The following is a 25,712-nucleotide window of genomic DNA, read 5'->3' as shown; positions in this document are numbered from 1 at the left end:
GCTACAAACGTCCTTTAATATCCAATTCGCTCTACCTCGGAAATAATATCTACAAACGTCCTTTAATATCCAATTCGCTCTACCTCGGAAATAATATATTTTCATATATATTATTTCCGAGGTAGAGCGAATTGGATATTAAAGGACGTTTGTAGCTTTCTGATTGTATATGAATCACGGTGATGTGATAAATAGTCATAATATGGCTACGTGCGACAAACGCACTACACAGTCAACATGGCAGAGGTGGGTGGATATCGTCTCCAAATGCAAAACACCTGAGTTCGACGGGTGAGCTGATGGGAGGCGATATTCACTTATAACCTCTCTTGTGGCCGAATGGGTTAGTGCGTCCCTGTAGTCCTGAATCCTCGTCCGTCGCTGGTTCGACCCCACGGGACGGTGGACTTATTATCAACTAAAAAATTCCCCTTCGGTAACATATATGAAAATATATTATTTCCGAGGTAGAGCGAATTGGATATTAAAGGACGTTTGTAGCTTTCTGATTATATATATATATATATATATATATATATATATATATATATATATATATATATATTAATTTTTGTCACATGTACTGTGACATTTTTTATATTAACAAACATTAAGATACAAATGTCATTCAATATCAAATTCATTCAGCCTAAGAACAGCATACATATACCAAAGAGGAATTTATAAATGATAAGCGATTCGTCACCAGGGAGACTCGAACTCTCAGATGGTTGGGAAGTAACGACTTCTCAGTGATGATGGTAGCCATTCGGCTACCGTCACTGTCACTGAAAGATGACATTCGTTCATCACCTACACATTCTTCTCTGGTACATGTATATTATTCCGAGGTTTACTGAATTTGATATGAAACTACATTTGTAGTTTAATGTTTGTGACATATATATATATATATATATATATATATATACACACACACACACATATATATATATATATATATATATATATATATATATATATGTATGTGTGTGTGTGTGTGTGTGTGTGTGTGTGTGTGTGTGTGTGTTTTGTATGCATATGAATTTTTACACATACAACGTGACATTTTTATATTTACGAACATTAAGCTACAACGGTCGTTTAATATCCAATTTGAATGGATATATCACCGACCGGGAATTATAACTGAGTGGTTACCGACGTCACAGAAAGTACAAAATAGTTTATCAATTTTTTTTTGTTATCTTTTGTTAGAGAAAATATACAATATTTTACATTTTAATAGCATTACAATGAGAATTTAACTATTATAATTCCCCTTCAGTGATATTTCCGACGTAGAGCAAATTGGATATTAAACTACAATGTAGCTTATTTTTTGTGATATATATATACTCGTATATATGTATGTATGTATATATATATATATATATATATATATATATATATATATATATATATATATATATATATATATATATATATATATATATATATATATATATATATATATATATATATATTCATATTCTTGCATGTATGTGTATGTGCGTGCGCGAGTCTTCTTTTGTGTAATATATTCCATGGGAAAATAGATCATAAAAACGGAATGCATGATCCCAATATAAACATTAACTCTCTTATTAACAAAACGTTTGGAACATCACTGTACAAACTGAATAGAGTTTCTTAAGCATTTTGATTTATAAATAAGCTCGAAATGATAAATGATGAAAAGAGCAGGCAAACATTTCACTAATCTCTTCCCCTATGGACGCTCCACATAGCCCGTCGCTCATTTCTAAATCACAGCTGCCTACCCAAATAAGTGTTATGATGGCTTGTCGTTCCCCAATTTGGTTGTGACATACGTATGTATGGGGGAGCCGAAGCCAACTTCATTTATTTCCTCCTCACAGTTATTCTCTCTCTCTCTCTCTCTCTCTCTCTCTCTCCCGGTGTAGATCATAACTGGTTGCGACGCCAGCTAAATGATTTCAACGGGAAAAGCCTGTTCATGTGTTGATTTTTAGCTTTCTAGCATTGAAAACCAACATCACAATTGTTCCACTAACCTGATTGTTTTTAATTTTCTTTTTTTCTTTGTTTTGTATTCTGGTCCTTTTCTTGATCTTCACATAAATCCTAATAAATATCTGTCCAGAATGTGCCCTGCAAATTCCTGCACTGGCAGTATATTTTGATTTTCACTCTGAGATAGTAGGCAGAGTACTATTATTTGTCAACCAAGGATTTTGCTCACTCCTGACTTGCAATCAGGTTTAACCTCAGTCACTGAGAGGAGGTCAGTTGAGCTGTAATGAACATTAAGAGGCAGAAGTAAATAGTTTTGATAACAGTCTGACATGAACTTAAAAAATAACGAAACAGATGAATAAATGGATAACGAGAAAACCGATAAAAAACGTCACTTGAGCGGCGACATAACAAGCAAATCCCCAAAGAGCGCATTACAAAGCTCAAAAGAATGATATCGAGCAGAAATAGTACAGAAATAAATCAATTTTTTTACGTTCATATCAGGCTGCATTTCTCCGTAGATAGTAAGCCTAAACAAAGGCGACACTACCAGTAAAAGAAAAGTTTATGTAGACTGAGACCTATTATTGGTATTAATTACAACTGCTGCATGTACTACAACTACTACTATAGCTAATAAACACATCATTATCATGATTTAAATTATTTTAATTTGTCGTGTCAGTCTAATAGTTAAATGATAAAATGAAAATTAAGACAAAAGACTATTGTAGGTTCTCGAAATGCCTATACTGTACGTTTAATGATGATCTACTGGGACTCACAACTCACAGCCCTCAGAGAAGCCTAAGTGCCAGGGAATGATGAATAGGCACCTGGAAGACAAGAAGTGTTTTGCCCCGAGATAAAGAGGATGCAACATGGATCAATGAATAGATCATTCACAAGTCTGAACATCAAGGAGGATAAGAGGCCAAGGAAGTTCTGGGCTGACATGGAAAGGAGTACTACAACTAGGAACCATTAATTTCCAAGAAGTGAAAGTACGCAAGATTAACACAACGGCAGGGTGTGGAATGCGTCAGTAATGGGCGTTTTGAAATTCCCCTATGACAATCGAACGAAACTGTGAAGCAAAAACTTATCCTCAGTCTACTATGAACACTGGTGTTTTATGATAATGATGATGAAATGACAATACGCATCAAGACTCAAAAATTATTTTTCTCAATTGCATTTTGAGAGGCATGAATAATCAGCGTTGTGTATGACAAGGAAGAGGAAGAGCTTCATGGCGTAGAGAAATAGACTGCAAGTGGGAGTGGCAGAGGGAGGATGGGCGAAGGTGATAGGGGTTCCTGGGGAATGGGTAACTTTTAGTGGACTGGGGGTAGTTGGTGTATGTGGCTCCCCTGGCAACACTGCCACCACACACATCAGTAGCAAAGAGGCTCGTAATGATCACCTTCCTTGTTAACTGCCACTCACAGCTGCTTTTAACCCCCTCTCTCTCTCTCTCGTGATATTCGAACTATTATGTGCCTCTTGATGTACAACTCTCCTATAAAAGTGACATTCTCGAGTTACAATAAGCTAATGTCCAGCTGATAACGGATTTCCTCTTCCACTTGACAATTCTCGAGGTTTCCGACCCCGCTTCTCTCATCTGGCTGTTTACTCTGATTCATTTTTTTCCAAGGGGATCGCGTACGAGATTTTTAACTAAATATTGACTATATATATATATATATATATATATATATATATATATATATATATATATATATATATTATGTAACTAAATTTCTGACTCGCATCAGGATCGAACCCAGGTCTTTCAATTAAAAGGCAGGGGCGCTGCCCACTAGGCTATTTCTGTTCCACACGTGATTGGGTGTTGATTATTTCTACCATATATAAATATATATATATATATATATATATATATATATATATATATATATATATATATATATATATATATATATATATATATATATATATATATATATATATATATATATATATATATTGTTACAGACTGGACGATTTGGGGGTAAAGGAGTTTATGGAAATTACGTTTTACGACTGCCTAAGTGGTGAGGAGTCCCCAGACTGTAAACAGAAAGGATGACATGCACTTACCTGGGATATTTTGTATGACTTTACTGCTTGGAAGGTTGTAAACTTGGAATCAGGAATCTCTTTACATTAACAGGAGTTTATTTACAGAAACAAGGGGTAAGAAAATCCCCCACAGCAATGCTAATATGATATGCTTCCTAATAACAGTTACAAATCCCTTCTCAATGTAACAGGAATAAATGCCAGGCAGTTAGCAGTGATACAGTTGGGCTGATCCTCAGTGCAGTGTAAGGGGTTTGGCTATCTGACGAAAAATCCGAGTTCAGCCTGAGCAATGCAAGGCAGCCATGTACAGTTTATCTTGGCATAGACAGATGCTGGGCTGGAATGGGATTCTGGAATATAGTTCAAGGTTAACACACACACACACACAATAATGCACAAAGGGAAATCCCCCCATTAAGTATTACACAAATGCATGTTCCTAAACACGGCGAGCACGTGTTCCTTGTTTCAAAAGCCCAATCCACCCCTATTCCAAGACTGTGATTAAGTGATTTCTCATATTTATAATCTGGGCTATGTAATGTTTAGAATTTATGAGGGGATTTCCCTTTGTGCATTATTGTGTGTGTGTTAACCTTGAATAGAGCTCAAGGTTAACACACACACACACACACACACACACACACACACACACACACACACACAATCCTGTTAAAGGAAAACCCCCATAAAGTATTACACAAATGCATGTTCTTAAATTCTAAACATTGCGTAGCCCAGATTATAAATATGAGAAATCACTTAATCACAGTCTTGGAATAGGGGTGGATTGGGCTTTTGAAACAAGGAACACGTGCTGCCGTCACACAAAGGGGGAAGCTTTGGAGAGGAAGGGTTTAAGCTTGAAGTTAAATGAGAGAAATGGAAGGAAGTTATTGAAGAGAGACAGAAGGTGACTGGCGCCAAATTCACTCTCGGCTTACCTATTTCAGACGAATATTTGAGCTCCAAAATACCATGTCTCGGGCTTACAATCGTGAAGTTTGTGCCGTCACCTGAGACAGGAGATGTGGACGGGCCGGTGTCTGGACAGAGTCTCCTCGATTGTTTTCTGGAACGGTGGTGTCGGGCGTCAGATCAATAGGCCTCACCTGAAAGCGAATTCCTTGCCAGTAAAAAGATCAAAGGGATAGGGGTCTTAAGGATAATAAGCCTAAGGTTTAAGGTGCTAGCTCCCCAGCGAGTGGTTTACGCCCTAACGTCTATTTCCTCCCTGAGCCTACTTTGAAAACATTACCCCAGAAGGGGGGGAAATCTAGGTGTGTGCTGGTAGCATGGCGGGGGGGTGTGTTGAAGGAGGGGGATCTATTGTGTAGCAGGCCCAGGCATTTCCTGAGGGTTATGATGGCATGCGTCCTGGGTTCAATATAAGTGGAAAACATCTTGGTTCCGCCATATTGGCTTGATTATAAGTTAACCGAGATGATGGATTTTCACTAGAAATTAGCTAGATGGAGGTTAACAAGGAGGGAAGAATGTAAATCCTTGACAATATATATACTGGAGATAGCTTAAAATTAAAAATAACATGTTTTAGTTCCCTTGCCTTGATAAGCGCAGGCTACACTCACGCACGCATACATAATACTGCAAAGATAACAAAATATGGTAACTGAAATAATTAACACACCACACCACGAGATTAACATCTTTTATTGATCTTGAGGAACAAGCCAGAAAGCCTTCAACTGGCCTACAGTGCACAGTGGTAAGATTCCGTAGAATCGAATTCCATAATAGAGATACAGGTACCTTCCTCAGTTAAGGAAAAAGACAATGAAAAGAGAGAACGCTGAAAGTCAGAACCACCAAGAATAAAGCTGACTTTTGTAAGAGACCAGATTTTATGGCGCTAGAGCGTCGGATAACAGTTTTGTATATCTTCGAACTGTGAGGCGTAGTTGGAGACGGATTTACGCTGTCGATAAAACAAATCATCAGTAATGATTTAACGGATGAAACTTAGCTACAAAAGGTATACAGGCAATAGAACTTTAAGTGGTAACAGACACAAAACCATGATGTGTTTTAAATGAGTTTGAACAGAAAATAGAAGATATTTTCCTGTACATAGAAATAATAAATGTATATTCAGAAGGATTAACGTTGACAAAAAAACCTGAGGTTCTTTAGGACTTAATTAGTGAAGGAAATGTTCACTATGAGCCTTAATATTCTTCTTCTTCGTTTTAACGTGCTTTTATACCCATTTTTATATGGGGGGTAATGGTGCCTTCTTTGAAGGACTTTGGTTTGCTGGTGGGGTAGGCGTAACCTCGACCGGCTGCCCTGCCTGACATCGCTTAGACCCCGGTACCGAGCGTGTACATGTATTACCGAAACCCCGCTCCCTTTCTCCCAGCAGCACGAGGAGAACTGGGCGGGTAGTTTGAGAAATTTTTTTTTAGAAGATGTTGGAGTGGCTTTGTTTATGTGTGTATTAGTCTGTAACATCCATTTGCTTTCAGCAAACCTATCCGTTGATTACATACGTAATCCCGGGATGTCTACACGGATAGCAAAGTTTCCGCCTCTGAGGCTGCGGGGATTGAAAAAGGCTTCTATGAAGTCTGTGGTTGCCACTTACCAACCAAGCCATCGAGGCTCTACTATGAGCCTTAATATAGATGTTTGAAAACAATGATTTGCCTAGTAAAATAAAGTACAGAATACAAAACTGCTTTTCAAAGCAATATCAAAGGAGAACACTGATGCATATCATGAATATCCCCAATTTCACTGTACACGTAACTGTGTTGTTTGCAAAGCGAGCATCATAATGGAATTGTGAGTACTTCTGTGCTGATACGCAAGAACCGATAGGTATATTAAAAGCAGTGTTAAAATGTGTACATTTTCAGATGGGAAACTGTTGTAGAGAACAAAAAGAAAGACACTGTTATGTCCTCTCTAATTATTGTTCCTTCCTTAAGTTGTGTAAAGAAGAGTACCTGAAAGATGAAACTGAATTCCAGAGGCAAAAGTGTCACCTAAGGCATGGAACTTTTAAATGTTTCTATACTGACCTCGCTGACCCAGTTCCGCTGTAAAGTCTCTGCTGAGCGAGTTTTCTATGGTGATGTCCCATTTTCTTTGCCTCTACAATTCGTCACACCTGGCGCGACAGGTCACGCAGATCCAGTCATTTAAATTATGTATATAATTATTTACCTGTCTCCAATTTGTATATCATGTATTCTTCTTTTGCAGTCATCAGATTGTATTCAACTCCGTTGCTGTCGATTTGTATGATTCAAAGTGTATTCGTTCACTGTATTTATTGTTAATTATTATCGACCTCAGGTCACCCTTGTTCTCATTGTGTTCCACGGCGTGACGTCAGTCTGCTGCTATATAAACCGCCTGGGTCACCAATAAATCAGCAGTAAATTTTTCCTGCCCATTTGTTTTGCACCTCCTAAACCGCCATTGGGGAACGGATTTCAATTACTGGTTTCGTAATCTATATATAGATATCAAATAATTAAAGTCATAAACATTTTTTTACGCCAATGACCCAGTCTGAGGTCCATGATAAAATAAAATGACATTTTGCTTATTGTTTTTATATAGATCGTTCATTTGACAAATAACCTGGCCTTGATCTCACCTTCTTATCTACTTCATGAGAAGGTTATGCATGTTGAACATGAATTGCCCTCGACCTTCAAATTGACATCACTGTGCAGCACATTGGCTTCATCAATGCATTTTTCATACCAAGTCTGCAGTCTGTTTTGCATAGCTCAAAAGTAGGGGCTAATTTGAAAACATAAACTTTACTCCACATATTGCCGTCATTCAAGGATTATGCTGCTACACATGAAGTCTCTATCAAATATTGTCCAAAATTTTTTTTTTCTCTTTTTTTATTTCATGTGACTTTTGGCATCCAAGTATGACTTGACCTTAATCATACTATGCATAAGGCCTTCACTAATGACCATGCATGCCATCCATGCCAAAAATGAGGTCTCTATCTCACCCACTTCAAAGTTGTAGACAAGACTAAACTCTTATTTAACTTCGTCCTTAAAGTATGACTTTGGCCTTGAATTTTACGTAACCCAGTATTTTCTAATGCACTGCAAACAATTCACCTTGAAAACCTGAATATCACATTTTAAAATTATAGTGCAGGTAATCCATAGAACTCAAAAGATAAGAAGCCTCCTGTCCTTTGTCTTAAGTACGACTTGACCTCACTCTGCTAATGGACATCGAACATTATGAAATCCAAATATAAAGTCTTGTCTTGCACAGTTCAAAAGTTATTGCCAATATTAGATTCTTTTTTGAAGTTTGACCTTTAAATATGACCATGACTTCACTCCATAAGCTACAGTATATTGCAAACATATCTTTGTGAAAAGTTTCACATACATACCAAGTTCCAATTTATAAGGTTTAGCTGTTTTGGAGGAAAAGAGAGGCATGCACACAGACAAAAGCTTTCATACATACATACATATAATATATATACATATATATACAGAATATATATATATATATATATATATATATATATATATATATATATATATATATATATATATATATATATATATTTTTTTTTTTCACAGATTGGGTCTCGTTGGAGGGATGAAAGAGGGGTTTATATTAAGTTACTGCCTTAAGGCCAACCAAGAATACCAACCTGTAACAAAATGAAAGGGAAAAATGGGTAACTTACCTTGGTAGTACCATTATTTAAGTAGTGATTTGAAGGTCGCCATGGGAAATGATTAGCAATTTATGTTAAATTGAATTTATTTACAGAAAAAACAACCAAGGAGGTCATCTGAAAGGCTGATGTTACAGCAAGTAAACTCAAAAAATGAAAAAATGCAAATTTGAAATGCGCAATAAATCTCAGCATCTGATGAGTTAACTTTGTTTTGAATGATTAGGCTCTCTTGCGTGCAACGAAAAGGGGGGAACAGGCCATTGCTCCCTGGACTGTGTACCAGGGAAGTTTACGTCTATTGTAATGGCAGTACTTTTAAGATGATTTGAGGCACAGGCTAGCAAAACTGGACCGGGATATTTGACCTCCTGGAAGAGAATCCAGAATTAGCATGCACTTACACATAAAATCAGTTCTCCCCCATTACTAAACAATGCACCATGGATGATTTGATTAATTAGCTTAATTGGCCTGAATTAACACTAAGGAGGGAGTAGTTTGTTAAGGTTCTTGATGCTTTACTTAAACACAAGGCAATTCAAGGGATGGTTTTGTGGGCTGGTCTTTGTGAACAAAGGGAAAGGCCAGAAGTGGAAATGAAATAGCAGAAATCTTGGAGAAATAGAGAAAAGAATTTCACTGGAATGAACAGAGGGGTACTGGCAAAAGACTGCTACTCAGACATACCTTCTCAGGCTTATATGGGCTCTTGTATAAGATGTCGAACTTGCAGAATGAGCATCATCTATTGCCAGTCCAGATTGAGAGGGAAAAATGTTCCTTCTCTCCTCACGAAAGCCAGAGCATCTCTCTGCACTCTCTTGTTGTTTTTCGTGGGATGCTTGGCATATGTTTGTATGTACGTCCTGGGAAAATCTGAAAGCAAGTCCTTAAGCCAGTAACAAGGTCAAGGGAAAAGAAGCCTTATTGTCTAAGGACCTAAAGATTAAGTTAGCCACCTTCCCTTTGAGAGGCCTACTCCTCTAATGATTATAACCTTCCCTAAAACCTACGCCACTCTCGCTACCCCAAAATGGGGGGCAATCTAGGAGTGTTCTTTAGCAGGGGGTTGTGAAGAGGGGGGTCTATTGTCCTGGTTTCCAGTCAGGTGTGGAGAGGAATGCTTTCTTGGTTCAAAACAAGTGTCGTCCTACCTTGCCTGCCATGTTGTTTTGGCCTAACATTCAAATGAGAAGCTCTTTTAATTAGAAATTCAAATTATTTTTGGCTGGCTAAGAGGGAGGAATGTAAATACGTGACAACAATATATATATATATATATATATATATATAATATATATATATATATATATATATATATATATATATATATATATATATATATATATATATATATATATATAAATTATAAAAATATGGTGTGTGTGTGTGTGTATATATTACAAAATTACAAAAATATGGATATGATTTGTTTATCAGCTTAAGCCACAGGAAAAGCTTGGAAAGAAACTACAGAGTGCAAGTACTTTCGTGTAATTAACACATCTTCGGGGCACAAAGATGTATTAATTATAATGAAAGTACTTGGCACTCTGTAGTTTCTTTCAAGCTTTTCCTGTGGATTCAGCTGATATATATATATATATATATATATATATATATATATATATATATATATATATATGTGTGTGTGTGTGTGTGTGTGTGTGTGCGTGTGTGTGTGTGTGTGTGTGTGTGTGTGTGTGTGTGTGTTATAATCCCCAGAGCATGCTAAATGTGCGGGACTTGCTTTGCTTTTCAGCATACAGTAAATGATTTCTTTAAACGTCATAAATATATTCACGTAAGGAGATATTTCCTTATGTATTAATAACTGTAAATACTTGTATTGTACAATATATTTACAATTCCTGTTGCCTAATACATTAAAAACTATTAGAACACACTCATATCCCTATACATCGGCAACGGGTACTGAAATTAACACTCACTCATGCAGTATCTATACAGATACAATACGGTACATATGGTACACTGGAAGAGGCAGTTTCTTTCCAGTAAAGTTGTACACTTGTTAAAGTCTAACGTACCTCACTGGAATAAATAACAGCGCATGCTCCAAGTAGTCTGTAGAGCTTCGGTGTCTGTTGCGTTCGCCTCCGAGTGCCGTTTGTAATTCCGGCAGTTGTTATAGGACGTTCATCCTTGAGTGTGTTCTGGTGCTTTCACTGAGTGTCACAGGGATTTTGCAGTGATAAAAATTTAAGATAACAGCCAAGAGTATTCCAGAAGAGGGTATTTGCCTAATTTAAAGAGCTACCCGAACGGCCATTTTCGAGAGGAAACTTAAGTGGCAATTGAAACCGTGGGAAAGTGTAAACCGTGTCCACGACTACCAGGGCGTACAAAATGGCATGAAGATAAAAACAAAGAATATGCAAGGCGTTGTAATATCATGCAGTACGGCACAAGGTAGTGGTTAGTTGGCTGAGCAAACTTCAGGTAACATTGTTTGCTCTTTCCAAATAATCACCGAGTATGGTCAAAACTAGTTTTGATGACCTGGACATTCATAACATTGGCAATTGGGAAGCTTGAGAAATCTCTTCATCGCACTGACGTTTTCTTATTCACAACACTTTCGGAAGAACGAAAATATTTCACCAGATTAATGAACAACATTGTGTCAGAGACCAATTGCACAAGGAAAAAATTAAATTCGAGGGACCCTGAAAAGACTGGTGATGAGTTGTGCTTTCTATTTAGAATGCCAAACGTCCTCTTCGAGGCAAAGACGAATCAAATACGTATACAAATGAAGAAAATTCCCTGTGGCTAGTCTCTCAGATTGCCCACTGTGATCCAGTGTTAGAAATACACTTGAAAGTCGTCTGCTTTTCGAGGTGCATCTTTGGTCATTCAGGAAGATCAGATTGCTGCAGTCAGCTACTTAATCACCAACTAAATAGAAGGAGATAAAGGGAACAATTACTTTGTCACTGATTTTGAATGAGACCTGTCATGTGATCAGTAGTTCAAGGTTATACGTTTTCCACTCTTTTGACCAAAGTATCATGCTCTAGAAAGATTCCTTAATTTCACTGGTGCCAGAGTTGATTGTTCCTCAACAAACAGACTCGACTGGAACATGTTAAGAGTGTGCTGAGCGACTTTCGGCTGGTCAGCAAAATAGCTTTAATGAGAAGGTATCAAAATTATACCCATGTGCTGTATTTGGACACAAATGGTAATCTGACGCTTCAGTAGTTAGTATAGAATAACACTATTTGCTGAGCAGATGTTCTTAAGACTATTATTGAGAAAATCTCCTAAGAATATCACTTCCAAGATACAGTTTTTCATGACTGGTAAACACTATGAAAAAGATAGGACCCATTCACATAGCAAGAGAAAGAAAGGTAAGTTCTGTGCACATTTATATACTGGTAGTACAAGTATATTGTTTTATAAACGGTCCAGTATTAACAATTTTTTTTTACTTTAACAGTTTCAAATAATAGACATTTATTGTGTGTAAGCTATTTCTGAATTTTCATAACAGCATACATAGTAAGCTAAATTAATAAATGATGGTCTACTCTGGAGATCATCATGGAGGCCACCCTAGGGACTGAGAATAGCTGTCCCTCAGTTCTCACCACCTCCTTTCAATGGTGTTGCTCCATGTGTGAAACGGCCCTGATAATGGAGGTGCTTTTGTTTTTCTGCCAACCGTTATTTGCCCTTAACTCTACTCAACAGTAAGGGGTCAACAAAGTTCAGGGAGCGGTTGAGGGCCTATGCAGACACAGAACATGATGGCCTGTAGCCTTCATTTTCCAGGCAGTTGTAGGCCTTCCAGTTCCAAACAACAACCTGTTAAAAAAAAACACACCCCCGTGAATTCGCTTAGGGTTCTCATGGTTCAAAAAGCGTGGAACCAGACTCACGCATATTCTGCGGGTTTCTCTGTGGAACATATTACCTATCTAGCCATCATTTGCGGAAAATTCATGGTTCGCAGAAGGTTTCTCTGTGGAACCCATTCGCGGTATTTTTCACTGAGAAATATTCACTAATTACTGTATTTTCATATAATTTTCATGAATAAATGCATTTTTGTGATAAAACTATTAAAATACTCAGGTATAAGCATTTTACAGGGTTTTCTTTGTTTAAGCTATCAAAATGGGCAGTTCTAAGTGTTTTTAGAGGGGTTTTAAGCATTCGCGGATTTGACCTATTCGCGGGGGTGTGTGGGACGCATCCCCCGCGAATACGGGGGTTCACTGTAGTCTGAAATTACAGTCATACCGGGCTCTATGTATTCTTTAATTAAAGTTACCAGCGTGTCGGAAGTCCTATCTTCCACTGGCACAACAAAAAAGTCCTGAGTCTCCCTGCAAATACCCATTGCCCTTCAGTTACACTCCCTACGTTATACTTTCTTTTGCCGAATTTGGTTTCGTCTATTTCCACAGTTGTGCCGGGGCTACCAATCCTCCTTTTTTGCTTTATGCACCAATTCACTATTACCTGCTGGACAAAACTGGACCAGTCATTAATAGCAACGTCGCTCAGTCTCAGTTCCGATCTGGCAGCGCTGTAAGTGGACCAGTCCAAGATGTATATAAAGCAAAAAAACAGGACTGTTTCAATGTCGAGGTGGGAACCATAAAACTAGGTTTTGCGGAAGAGTGACTTGTAATAGTTACACCTTTTCCGTCCCTTTTTCTGCGGAGTAGAGTAGGGTCTGTCACACCTGAAAGCTTTTTTCTGCAGGTCCAACCTCCCACACACTGGGGGCAGAAGCATTGTGTTTTTAAAAGCCCATGAACCTGACAGAGCTTGATTAACCGTTCGTAATTCCCGTAATAGAATACACTGAACTCACGGTAGTTGCCATAACAGTTAGCACAAGTAACGGGAAGGGTGTACCAGGTTATAGGCTCAGAGGAGCACACTGTAGATAGGAAGGACTCAGCCATTGTTCTAAAACAAAGTACCCAGTAAGTGACTTTTTTAAGACGTAGGCCTGGGTCGCAGATAAGGATTGCATTGGGTTGAGGGAAGGGATGTTGTGGGAGGTACTGCCATCAGTGGGACGGGCGGGAAAGGAGTTTGTGTGAGAAACTCCACAGGCAAGTAGGAAAGTTCCCTGGCAGTAACCCGCAGGGGGCTTTAATGCCTGTACAGTCAGAAAGTTGTAAGCGTTGCTAAACATTACAGCAGGTTAAAGAAAAAGTTTTATGGAGGTTATGACAATGATGTAACCAACCTAAAGCAGCAGGCAGCATGGGAAAAGTTCGTTTCTGGTCCGAACTCCAATTCCACACGAGGGATAGTACTAGCCTGAACAGTGATTCATCTACACTTTTGCCGTGTTCAGTACTAGCCCTTGGGGGTCAAATGTATTTTGCCATGATTAGTACTAGTCCCTGGGGGATCAAATGTCCCTCCAAATGTCACTAAGTACATTTCGTAAAATTAAAACTTAGAAAAAATCCTCAATCATTTACATGTATTTTATTTTCTGTTGTGATAAATTAGTTTGCAAGAATTATGTATAAAGAATATTTTTTCATGACCCCCCTTTGTAGGAAACGGAAACTTTTGGTTATTACAATAACTAAACCAGCCTGACCTAACCTAACCTAGTACGCTGCATTACCTGGCCAAGGGGGGTGAAGCCCCCAACCCCCTTTTAAAGGCAACCTAAATTAATCAGGCGTAGTTAAAACGTTAACAGACTGTTGCAGTTGCCAGACAGGTTTTGAACCATTCCAGTGAAAACAGACGGACACCAGGGTTGGAAAGGGGAAGGTGTAATTTGTGAAGATCGCGTATGGACACCCCCCACAGCCCCTCCATCACTGGGAGAATCTTCTCTATCCCCCCCCTTGAAATCCCCCCTTTCCCTCAAACTTTGTGCAGGGCACAGCTCAATTTTCAACTGTAGTGCTGTGTTATAACTTTTATATGGTAAATGTCACGTATAGGGAATGCGTTAACATACACAAGCATTAACAATTGTGAGTTAGGAACTCAAAATCAAAGGTGAGCAGAAAGGAAAGCGGGTTATGAAAAACTTAAACAGAAAGGAACGTTAGCAACTTTGAGTGTGAAACCCCACAGTGCTTCTCCCCACTTGTAACCATCCGTTTGGTCTGCAGTACAAAGAATTAGGAGGTTTTTCCTCAACGTAGAATTAACGGTGCACCGTGATTGGTTAGATAAGTATTTTTAGTCCCCAGACCCCCAGCCCCTGTTTCTCAGTTGAGTGTGAAACTCATTGAAAAGCTCTCACTTGTAACCATCCGTTTGGTCTGCAGTACAAAGAATTAGGAGGTTTTTTCTCAACGTAGAATTAACGGCGCACCGTGATTGGTTAGATAAGTATTTTTAGTCCCCAGACACCCCCAGCCCCCTGTTTCCTCAGTTGAGAGCCAGACTGTGAAAAGAGCTTCGATGGCTTGGTTGGTAGAGGGCAAAACTACAGACTTCATAGAAGCCCGTGGCGAGGGGTCAATCCCCGCAGCCGACCAGTCAGAGGCGGAAACTTTGCTATCCGTGTAGACATCCCGGATTACGTGAGTGTAATCAACGGATAGTTTGCTGGAAAGCAATGGATGTTACAGACCAATACACACATAAACAAAGCCACTCCAACATCTTCTAAAAACATAACTGACACCCTACTACGTTCCCGAACTGTCGGACTACTCCGCCTGCGTTCTCCTCGGGTATGCTGGGAGAAAGGAGCTGGGGTTTCGGGTAATACATGTACACGTTCGGTACCGGGTCTAAGCGATGTCAGGCAGGGCAGCCGGTCGTAGAGGCTACGCCTACCCCACCGCCAAATCAAAGTCCTTCAAAGAAGGCACCATGCTTATCCCATATAAAATGTATAAAAGCACGTTAAAACGGGAAGAAGAAGAGCCAGATCAGAACCAAAGCGTTACAACGTTCGTAACAGTAGTAGTGATGGAAGAGTTTGTCTTTGTAATGGTTCCCCTGGTCGTCTTGTTCCTTCTGTGTTTGTTTCGGGGTTTTTCATCTCAGTGCCATTATACAGTAAATTTGCTGCCTTCTCACCCCGTGGTTATCCCCACCCATAACCCCACTTTCCCTAGGGGTCCCCTAAATTGTAGGATAATAACAACCAGGGGAGCAAATCACCCTGTCCTGGTGGTATACCCCACCCATCGGGTCCCCTAGCTTGTCGGATGTAATTCTGTGGTTAATTACTGGTTAATTACAATCGTGTGACAAAAAGTGAAGGTAAATCCATAATTAGCAACCAAAAATTGTAGAAAAAGTTAAGTTAGCAGGAAGTCGCTGGCACGGAGCTACTACTTAGTTCTACCTTAAAGAATCTGGAATCTAAACATCCCTTCTTACTGAAGCAAAATACAATATATTTTACATACATATATATACGTGTATAAACACTTAATATTTATGTACGTGTATAATATATATATATATATATATATATATATATATATATATATATATATATACATATACAGATACAGTATATGTATATATGTATATATGTATATATATGTATGTATGTATATATATATATATATATATATATATATATATATATATATATATATATATATATACATATACAGTATATGTATATATGTATATATGTATATATGTATGTATATATATATATATATATATATATATATATATATATATATATACATATATATATATATATATATATATATATATATATATATATTATATATATATATATATATATATATATATATATATATATATATTTTACGTTTTTCCGTGGTTTTAGTTTGAAATATGCTCTGTGAGACAGGTAGCAACGATTTAAGGTAATTTAGCCTTGGTAATTCTGACTTCGTGGGTCCAGGAAAACGTAAAAAGAGAAAACAAAGGAGAATTTCATATGAGCATAGGGCTCTTGTTACTGAAGGAAATATTACATAAAACACGTGGGCAAATTTAAAGTGTGTATTTACATAAATGATATCAGTATGCGGAAAAAGAAGAACTCAAGTAGATTACTATCCTGAAGGGGATTCACGGGATTGAATGAAACTGGGCGATTCTAATACACAATCCGAGAAGCTTCCATGAAATAGGGTCCTCTTAGCAGATTTTCCGAGGGCGCCAAGTGGAAGGCGGTCCGTGGATGACTTGTGATTTCCGAGGGCGAGTTTCTTCCACGTGGTGAGATGCAAGGCTTCCGTAAAGGGGCAAGGCGATGGGGACTCCGTCAAACTCAAGCAATGGCGTGTGGGCTCGAGGCAGGCCAACGGTGGAAGCGAACACTTGGAATGCGGTCGAAGGGCACGAGGAAAAGTATACTTTGGAAAGGGCCACGTGGGTAGGATGCAAGGGCATCGGTGAGGCCAGGTGTTGAGGCGTCTTCCTCCATATCTTCCAGCCCGCGTGTGTCTCTCGAAACCTCGTGGGTTTCTCTTTTATCCTCCTATGGGGCAGGGGTGCGTCCAACACAGGGTTTTGACTCATATGCACCTGCTGCCCGTAGGGGAGGTTTTGCCTGTAAGAAAACGCCCAAGACAGATTAATTTTGCCTCGAAGAAAGATCTTTATCAAAAAAGGGAGCAGCCTTAATCTTTTAAACCCTTGTATTTAAGTCGATAGACAGATGGTCTATCGATCGGCCGGCTGGCAGTAAATGAAACACAACAAAGAGTGGGGGGGGGGCAACTTGCTAGCGAATTCTTGCTAATCATAATACCTCCCCATACAAGATGATGTACATATCTCCTTCGGGTGTGTACATCGATATTCAAGAATGAGCGGCAAATGCTTTACGTTACTCTACATTCTGCCTTGCAATGAACTTTACTAATAAGGGTTTTATGAAGCTGTGACATTACTTTTAATAACACATTGGGACAATTTTCGTTAACAGAACGCAAAGTGATTTAAACACTTGCAAAAGAATAATTACTTTAGATTTGGTTACCCACTGGTAACTTTATAAAGTGACTCGAACAATTGTGAATTAATTAAGATTATAGGACCACGTATATGAGGCTATGGCCAACAAATGAAAAGAAAGGTTATTGTTCAAGAATTAAAATACACGGTTACTTAATTTTAGATAAAATGCATGCGGTTAGTACAATCTGCCTTGAAGAGGCTGTGTAAATGAAAAACAGCGTTTATTTTTGTAAATGACATCCCCTTTACACGATATTGTAATGACTATACATATTCGCATTGATAATTTATCTTCGTTTTAACGTATTTGGCCTTTGTTCAACGCTGCCCCACACACCGGTTTTGACAGTCGGTGTGCGGGCGAGAGTATTCGCGAGGTTTTAATTCGCTAACCTTAAACTACGCTAATTTTATGCGTCCACTGCCTACTCAATGTTATGACGGGGCGAGCAGACAAAAGATGTGGGGTAGGACAAACAGAGATCTTGGAAGGAATGGAAGGGGGGAAAAGGGATAATAATAACAAAAGGAAAATTACCAAGACGTTACGAATGAAAACTTGACCGATATGAAGGCGGGACACGTCCCTCAGAGCTTACGAAAGGGGCATTTAAATCACAAGGGCAAGAGTTTATGACTCATGATTCATTAAAATAAAGATAACTAAATGACTAAAAGAAAGTAAATGATATTGGCAGAAGAGCTAAGGGAAAAAGAGTGAGGGTTTTATTGTGTTAGGCGGAATTTATCGTCCTTTGCCTATAAATTACGGCCCGGACTATCACTTCAGTCCCAGGGCGAGGAAAGTGCACCCGAAGGGCGCGACTCCTTCAGGAGGGCTGACACGCACGCCCGTGCCAAGGTATGGGTGCAAGGGCGTGCCACTTCTCACTCTGTTATTCTTAATGATTTATACATTGGGTGGGGAATGGTATCCCGTATTTAATTGCCTCTTGTGGTGATAATTTAAGGGAAGATTAATAGAGGTTGATAAGAGATAGAAGTTCCTGAGGAACGGAAGAAAGATAGAGGAGGGCCTGACATCCCCTTCTGGATTAGGGTGCCAAGACCTTCGAAAGATGAAATGGTGGCACAGGTGCCATGGGAGCTCTAGAGCTCTTTTGTAAATTACCTGGAATGTCCCACGCCTGTGGTAATTTCGCCTCGAGCCTTTCTTAATGGGACAGTCGTCCTCGGCCGGGAAGCGGGAGGGCCCACGACTGGAGGGCGGCACGGAGTACCACCTGGGCCTGCTGATGCGACAGCTGACGCAGGAGTTCTCCGTGGCTGGTTCTACCATGATCCGTCGCAGCTCTTGTAGTTCATCGGCCAAGGAGATATGGCAGAATCTGACTTGCAATTGCGTCGGCGACGGACTGAGGCAGAGAGGAGGCGGTCGGGGTGGCGTGAGCGGCTCGCAGGTATCGATGACCAGCTCAGGCACGGGTTGCGAGGCCGCACCTGCAGGTGAGAGCTTCCGGTGGTCGGGAGGAACCGTCTCTCTGACCGACGCTGGTAGCGGTGCCAGGCCGGGGAAGAGAGGGGGTCCTGAGTTGGATCCCGTGAATGGAGATCGGGTAGCGCTCTGGCGCTGGCACTAGGGCAGAGTCAGGCACTATCAGAGGTTTCTTGGGCTCGCCGGTCAGGACGGACGAAGCTTGGCCCTGCTCGGGGCATGCAAGCGGCACCGGCAGGAATTTGGCATCTCCTGAAGGGAGATTTGATTGGGGCCCTGGCACTGGCACTGAGGCAGGGCCGGGCACTGGAATGGATCGGGAACCGATCGAGGGGCCACTGTACATCGTACTCAGGTGGCACTGGTGGGGACTGCACGTCCTCCTGGTACCCAGGGGCGCCAGTCTTGACTGAGGAGAAGCGGGGAGGATTACTCGCGCCCGCGGAATGATTCGGGAATGGGGACCCCAGATTGTCGTGATTTCGGTGGGGACTGAAAAGTCCTGTCCCAGGATGACGTCATAGCCTCCGGGAGATGGCTTGCTACTGCAAGATTGCAAATTTTGGATTGGTGAGGTCTTGTGACTCTCAATTGGACCGTAGGAGTATCATTTTAAATTGATTTATTCCCTCGATCGTGACGAGTTTTCGTCTATTGACGATAGCTCCGTGGGAACTCTGTCCCTTCGGATGAGGGAGATTTGTGCGCCCAAACCTCGAATGCAGTGACTTCGGCGCGTGGCTGGCTACCTCGTGGAGGGCCACGTATACAGGCCCCTTCGGCGGGAGGGCCTAATGACTGGGGATCTGTGATGGCCAAGGCGACGGTGGGAGTATTTGATTTATTATTGCGTGGGCATTTTGCCCATGCGGAGAATGGCCATAAACCTTGCACGCCGTGCAAAATGTCTGACTGAAATCTTTCCGCGCTGCCCCTGTGGAGGGCGCAGGCGAAGTTATTTGTCGGTTTTCCGGGAGAGAGGAGCCGGTTTCTTGTTCCGCACTGTTCGGAGGAATGCCCTGTTTCTTTGCAATAATGGCAAGTTAGGGGCTTGCCCGAGTTCCCATTTTTGTGGGAATTTGAACCTCTGAGGAGGGACGGGGATTTATCTTCCGCCCCATGGATCCTTCTTGAGGGTGGTGAGTTTCCCACATATCTGCTATTCGCAACACTCGTGAGTGTTGCTGGGGCTTTTTCCACTATATGAGTGGCGAGGCAGGAGGGGCGTAGCGCAGGAAATGCTCGACTTAAACCGCTCGAGCACCTCGGCGGTGTTAGTGGCTCCTTCGAATCGAGCCATTTTGTCAACTGTCCGCTCCGAATGGTACGCCCAATCGGACCAAGTCTGGCCTGCTTCTCTGGGCTGCTCTTCCAACGTCTCTCCACCGCTCGGGGTAATCTCGCACGCCAGAATCTGCTTGGCGACGGCTTCCCAGTTTCCCCGATCGTCTGCGGGAAAGGGCGTGGTAGGCAACGAGGGCCTTTCCGCCCAGGAATTTAGTGAGAACAAGGGAGAGTTCCGCGGGGAGAGATCGCAGCACTCCAGGACTCGTTCGGCCCTTTCAAGCCATACTTCGGGCTCGGACTCTGTCCATTTTGGCATGAACGAGTGAGCTTGGCTGAGGGCACTCATTCCCCGCGGCAGGGGCGGGGGGTGGCGTGCTGTCGTTCTAGCACCTGGAGCTCATGGGCGCGCTCTCTCTCTCTCTCCTCACGTTCTCTCTCTCTCTCTCTCTCGTTCTCTCTCCTCTCCTTGTTCTTGGGCAATTCTGTCCTCTCTCTCTCCTCACGTTCTCTCTCTCTCTCGTTCTCTCTCCTCTCTCTCACGTTCTTTTTGCCTCTCCTTTGCTCTTGGCAATTCTTTCTCTCTCTCTTCACGTTCTTTTTGCCTTCTCCTGCTCTTGGGCAATTCTTCCCCTCTCTTCTCTCTCTCTTCACGTTCTCTTGCTCTCTCCTGGCATCGTCACTGCTCTTGAACCCATGCTCTCAGATCTTGCCCCGATAGTCCCATGTCCTTCCCAGCGGACATGTAGAATTTGAAATCCTCGTTTTGTTGGGCTCTGGTATTAGCCATCTTGGAATAATGGGTATAGGATATGTCTGAAAAGACTCAGGTTGTCTGAAAAGACTCAATTGCAGGAATCTGAAACACTCAATGGTTCAGACTGCAGGAGAATGGATCTGTCTGAATAAGACAGGTGATTAGTAAGTCTGAGGAGACTTTTTTGTTAAAATTTGATATGTCTTGGAAAGACGTGGTTGTTCTTGGCGAACGAATTTTAATATGTGTCTCGGAAGACGTAGTTGGATTTTGTCACGCTCGGACTTGGCCGGCTGTAGCGTGAAGTTAAGGAGTTGTTCTAACGAACTAGAATGATCAGTCCCGTAGGGCTTAGATGTGTGTGAACTACACTGTATAATGTCTCAAAAGGACTTAATTTTGGGTTCCGCAGGAATGAGAAATTCTCGCCACGTGAGACGAGAATTTTTTGTAGGAGTCACTGAGGACTGAATTTGAGAAATTCTCTGTGGACGTGAAATTTTAGGAGTCTCTGAGGACTGAATTTGGAGAAATTCTCGCCACGTGCGACGTAGAATTTTAGGAGTCTCTGAGGACTGGAATTTGGAGAAATTCTCGCCACGTGCGACGAGAATTTTAGGGAGTCTCTGAGGACTGGAATTTGGAGAAATTCTCGCCACGTAGAATTTTAGGAGTCTCTGAGGACTGGAATTTGGAGAAATTCTCGCCACGTTAGAATTTTAGGAGTCTCTGAGGACTTAGAAATTCTCGCCACTTGGAGTCTCTGAGGACTGGAATTTGGAGAAATTCTCGCCACGTGCGACGTAATTTTAGGAGTCACTTAGGACTTGGAAAATTCTCGATTCGTCCCTTTTAGGACTTAGAAATTACTAACGGAAACCCAAAGAAAAATGTTTGCTGGGAAATGAATGGGGAAAAAAAATGCTACACACGCGGGCATGGGCGGGGTGGAGGATGCAGGTCGTTTGACCAACACCGGAGTTATTTTTAGATTCTGGGTGAATGAACCCAGTATATTTATATACCGTCTGGGATTCCGGGAATTTCCCAGTCTGAGAGGATAACAGTACAACGGCCTAGTAATTTTCCTATAAGCGGAGTTTAAATTTCGCTTTCCTAACACCTAACTCGAATTCTAACTACACTGAGAGAATTTTCAGCAATGCAAGCTGACTTCGTCGTGTCCCACGTGGGAATTTTATTCGCGCCTAAATAACAGTTCGCTAATTGAAATGCGAAGTAAAATTTATCACAGAGGAATTTCTTTCGACTTTCTCATATGGCAAAGATTTTAACAAGAATATTCCTCGGCAAAAAAGATATGGCAAGATTTTAACACAGAGGAATTTCGCACTATTCCTCGAAGCAAAGGATGGTTAGCACTGGTTATTTCCTAACTACCTATCCTGAAAGGCATGCATTAACGAATCTAATACGGCGGTTCTTTTCTCTCAGTGATTACATGCGTCCCTATTTCTAATTCCTAGGAACAGTCACGATTGTAAAAAGGTTTTGCTAAGATTAACACATTACTTACGTGGAATTTTCTGGATCTGTGTGCTGGTTTTACACAAAAGGTTCGTAATTGTCTCGTACCCAGCTTAGCTTTGCTGATAGCTGATCTGGCAAGTTGCAAATGCAATAAAGCAACACTAGGGGAACTGCAACTGCAAAACGAGATCTATGGCCAGGTCGCCATTTTTACGTTTTTCCGTGGTTTTAGTTTGAAATATGCTCTGTGAGACAGGTAGCAACAATTTAAGTAATTTAGCCTTGTGATTCTGACTTCGTGGGTACAGGAAAACGTAAAAAAAGAAAAACAAAGGAGAATTTCATATGAGCATAGGGCTCTTGTTACTGAGGGAAATATTACGTAAAACACGTGGGCAAATTTAAAGGAGTGTATTTACATAAATGATATCAGTACAGGAAAGAGGAACTCAAGTAGATTACTATCCTGAAGGAGATTCCTACGGGATTGAATGAAACTGGGGGATTCCAGACACAGTCCGAGAAGCTTCCACGAAATAGGATCCCTCTGAAATGAGAGATATGCACATTATACGCCAGTAATGAAAATAGACAAAAGAATAATGAATTCGAAGCTGCACTGAGGGTGCCAAAGGAATAAAGAATTAATACTGCCGATGCAAGAGGCGCACGGACATTAGACAAGGGAGATTTCTGGCTTTCTCCAAAAGCGTGACTGAAATGGGGCTCTTCCAGGGCACTTTACCTTAGCAGATTTTCCGAGGCGCGTAAAGGCGATCCGTGGATGACTTGCAATTTCCGAGGATGGAGTTTCTTCCACGTGGTGAGATGCAAGGGCTTCCGTAAAGGGGCAAGGCGATGGGGACTCCTCGAAACTCCAAGCAATGGCGTGGGCTCGAGGAATACGGTCGAAGGGGCACGAGGAGAAGTATACTTTGGAAAGGGCCACGTGGTTAGGATGCAAGGCATCGATGGGGCCAGGTGTTGAGGGCGTCTTCATTCCATATCTTCCAGCCCGCGTGTGTGTCTCGAGACCTCGTGGGTTTCTGCCTTTTATCCCCTCCTATGGGGCAGGGGGTGCGTCCAACACAGATGTTTTGACTCATTGCACTGCTGCCCGCAGGGGAGGTTTTGCCTGTAGAGAAACGCCCAAGCCAGATTACTTTTGCCTCGAAGGAAAGATCTTTATCAAAAAAATGGGAGCGCTTTAATCTTTTAAACCCTTGTTTTTAAGTCGATAGACAGATGGTCTATCGATCGGCCAGCTGGCAGTAAATGAAACACAACAAAAACCAACAACAACAAAGGAGGGGGGGGAAGCAATTTGCTAGCGAATTCTTGCTAATCATAATAATATATATATATATATATATATATATATATATATACATATATATATATATATATGCTTTACGTTATATATATATCTATATATAATGAATTTATAATATATTTATAAGCTGTATATATATATAATATACATATACAATATTCGTTAACAGATATAATATATTTAAACACTTGCAATATATAATTATATATAGATTTATATATGGCATATATATAAAAGTGACTGAACAATTGTGAATTAATTAAGATTATAGGACCATATATATGAGGCTATAACAAATGAAAAGAAAGGTTATTGTTCAAGAATAAAATACACGTATATTAAGAATTTTAGATAAAATGCATATATAGTACAATCTGCCTTGAAGAGGCTGTGTAAATGAAAATATAGCGTTTATTTTGTAAATGACATCCCCTTTACACCATATTGTAATGACTATACAAATTTAACATTGATAATTTATCTTCGTTTTAAATTCTCTTTTGTTTTAGCCGGCCCACACAGGTTTTGACAGCCGTATCTTGCAATATATTCTTAATAGGTTTAATTTAACCTTGATAAACTATAATTTTATATATACTGCCTACACAATGTTATATATATTAGACAAAAGATGTGGGGTAGGACAAATTTTTTTCTTGGAACGAAATGGAAGGGGGAAAAGGTTTCTCCTTTATCCCCTCCTATATATTGCGTCCAGCACATATTGACTTACATATGCAGTATAGGTTTAATTGTAAGAAAACGCCCAAGACAGATTACTTTTGGGCCTTTAAAAGATCTTTATCAAAAAATGGATGAAAATCTTTTAAACCCTTTGTATTTAAAGATAACAGATAGTCTATTGATCGGGCTCCTAGTAAAATGAAACACAACAAAGAGGGGGCAACTTAATAATAATAGTTCTTGCTAATCATAATAATATATATATATATATATATAATAATATATATATATATATATAATATATAATATATATATATATATATATATATATGTATATATATATATACAGTATGTGTATGTATATTATGTATATATATAATACATATAATAGGATCATGTCAAGATTAGTGAACCCAACATCTCCATGTCAAGAACAGTGAACCCAATGATCCCCATGTGAAGAATGGCCAACCCTTTCTGGTCCGAACTCCAGTTCCACATGAAGGCTAGTACTAAACACAGTGAAACAATGGTTCAACTACACTGTTTCGCCGTGTTTTGTACTAGCCCCTGGTGGGTCAAATGTATTTTGCCTTGTTTAGTACTAGCCCATGGGAATCAAAATATCTGGTACCAAAGTGTTCATGTCTAATTTAATATTTATTCCCCTGTAAAGAATAAAGAACCCAATAATCTTCTTGTAAAGTATAGCGAACCATGCTGCTTTTTACAAATCTTGACATGATCCCATGTAATATATATATAAATATATAATATATATATATATATATATATTTGGTTATATATATATATATATATATATTATGTATATATATATATATATATATATATATATATATTAAATATTATATATATATATATATATATATATAAATATACATATATATATATATATATATATATATATATTATATGTATTTATACATATACTGTAATGCACCATTGCTATTTG

At 40.0% G+C, this 25,712-nt stretch overlaps 1 protein-coding gene across 2 annotated transcripts in view; it reads left to right on the top strand.

The window, feature by feature from the left end:
- Positions 1-25,712, top strand: part of LOC136850591 (interferon regulatory factor 4-like) — a 281,743-nt gene that overhangs the window by 127,041 nt on the left and 128,990 nt on the right. Inside the window, exon 1 of one of the 2 annotated variants that reach the window (XM_067124255.1) lies at positions 10,858-12,183. The exons of the other annotated variant lie outside the window; for it this stretch is intronic. Within the exon in view, the coding sequence (XP_066980356.1) occupies positions 12,142-12,183 (42 nt within the window). The 5' untranslated portion in view covers positions 10,858-12,141. Of the gene's footprint in view, positions 1-10,857; positions 12,184-25,712 lie in introns of those variants that run through there. 2 annotated transcript variants of the gene reach the window in all.

This window comes from Macrobrachium rosenbergii, chromosome 22, assembly GCF_040412425.1.
Source record: "Macrobrachium rosenbergii isolate ZJJX-2024 chromosome 22, ASM4041242v1, whole genome shotgun sequence".
In the NCBI taxonomy this organism is placed as follows: domain Eukaryota; kingdom Metazoa; phylum Arthropoda; class Malacostraca; order Decapoda; family Palaemonidae; genus Macrobrachium; species Macrobrachium rosenbergii.
The sequence above is the reverse complement of the archived record's forward strand: the minus strand, read 5'-3'. Positions and strand labels throughout refer to the sequence as shown.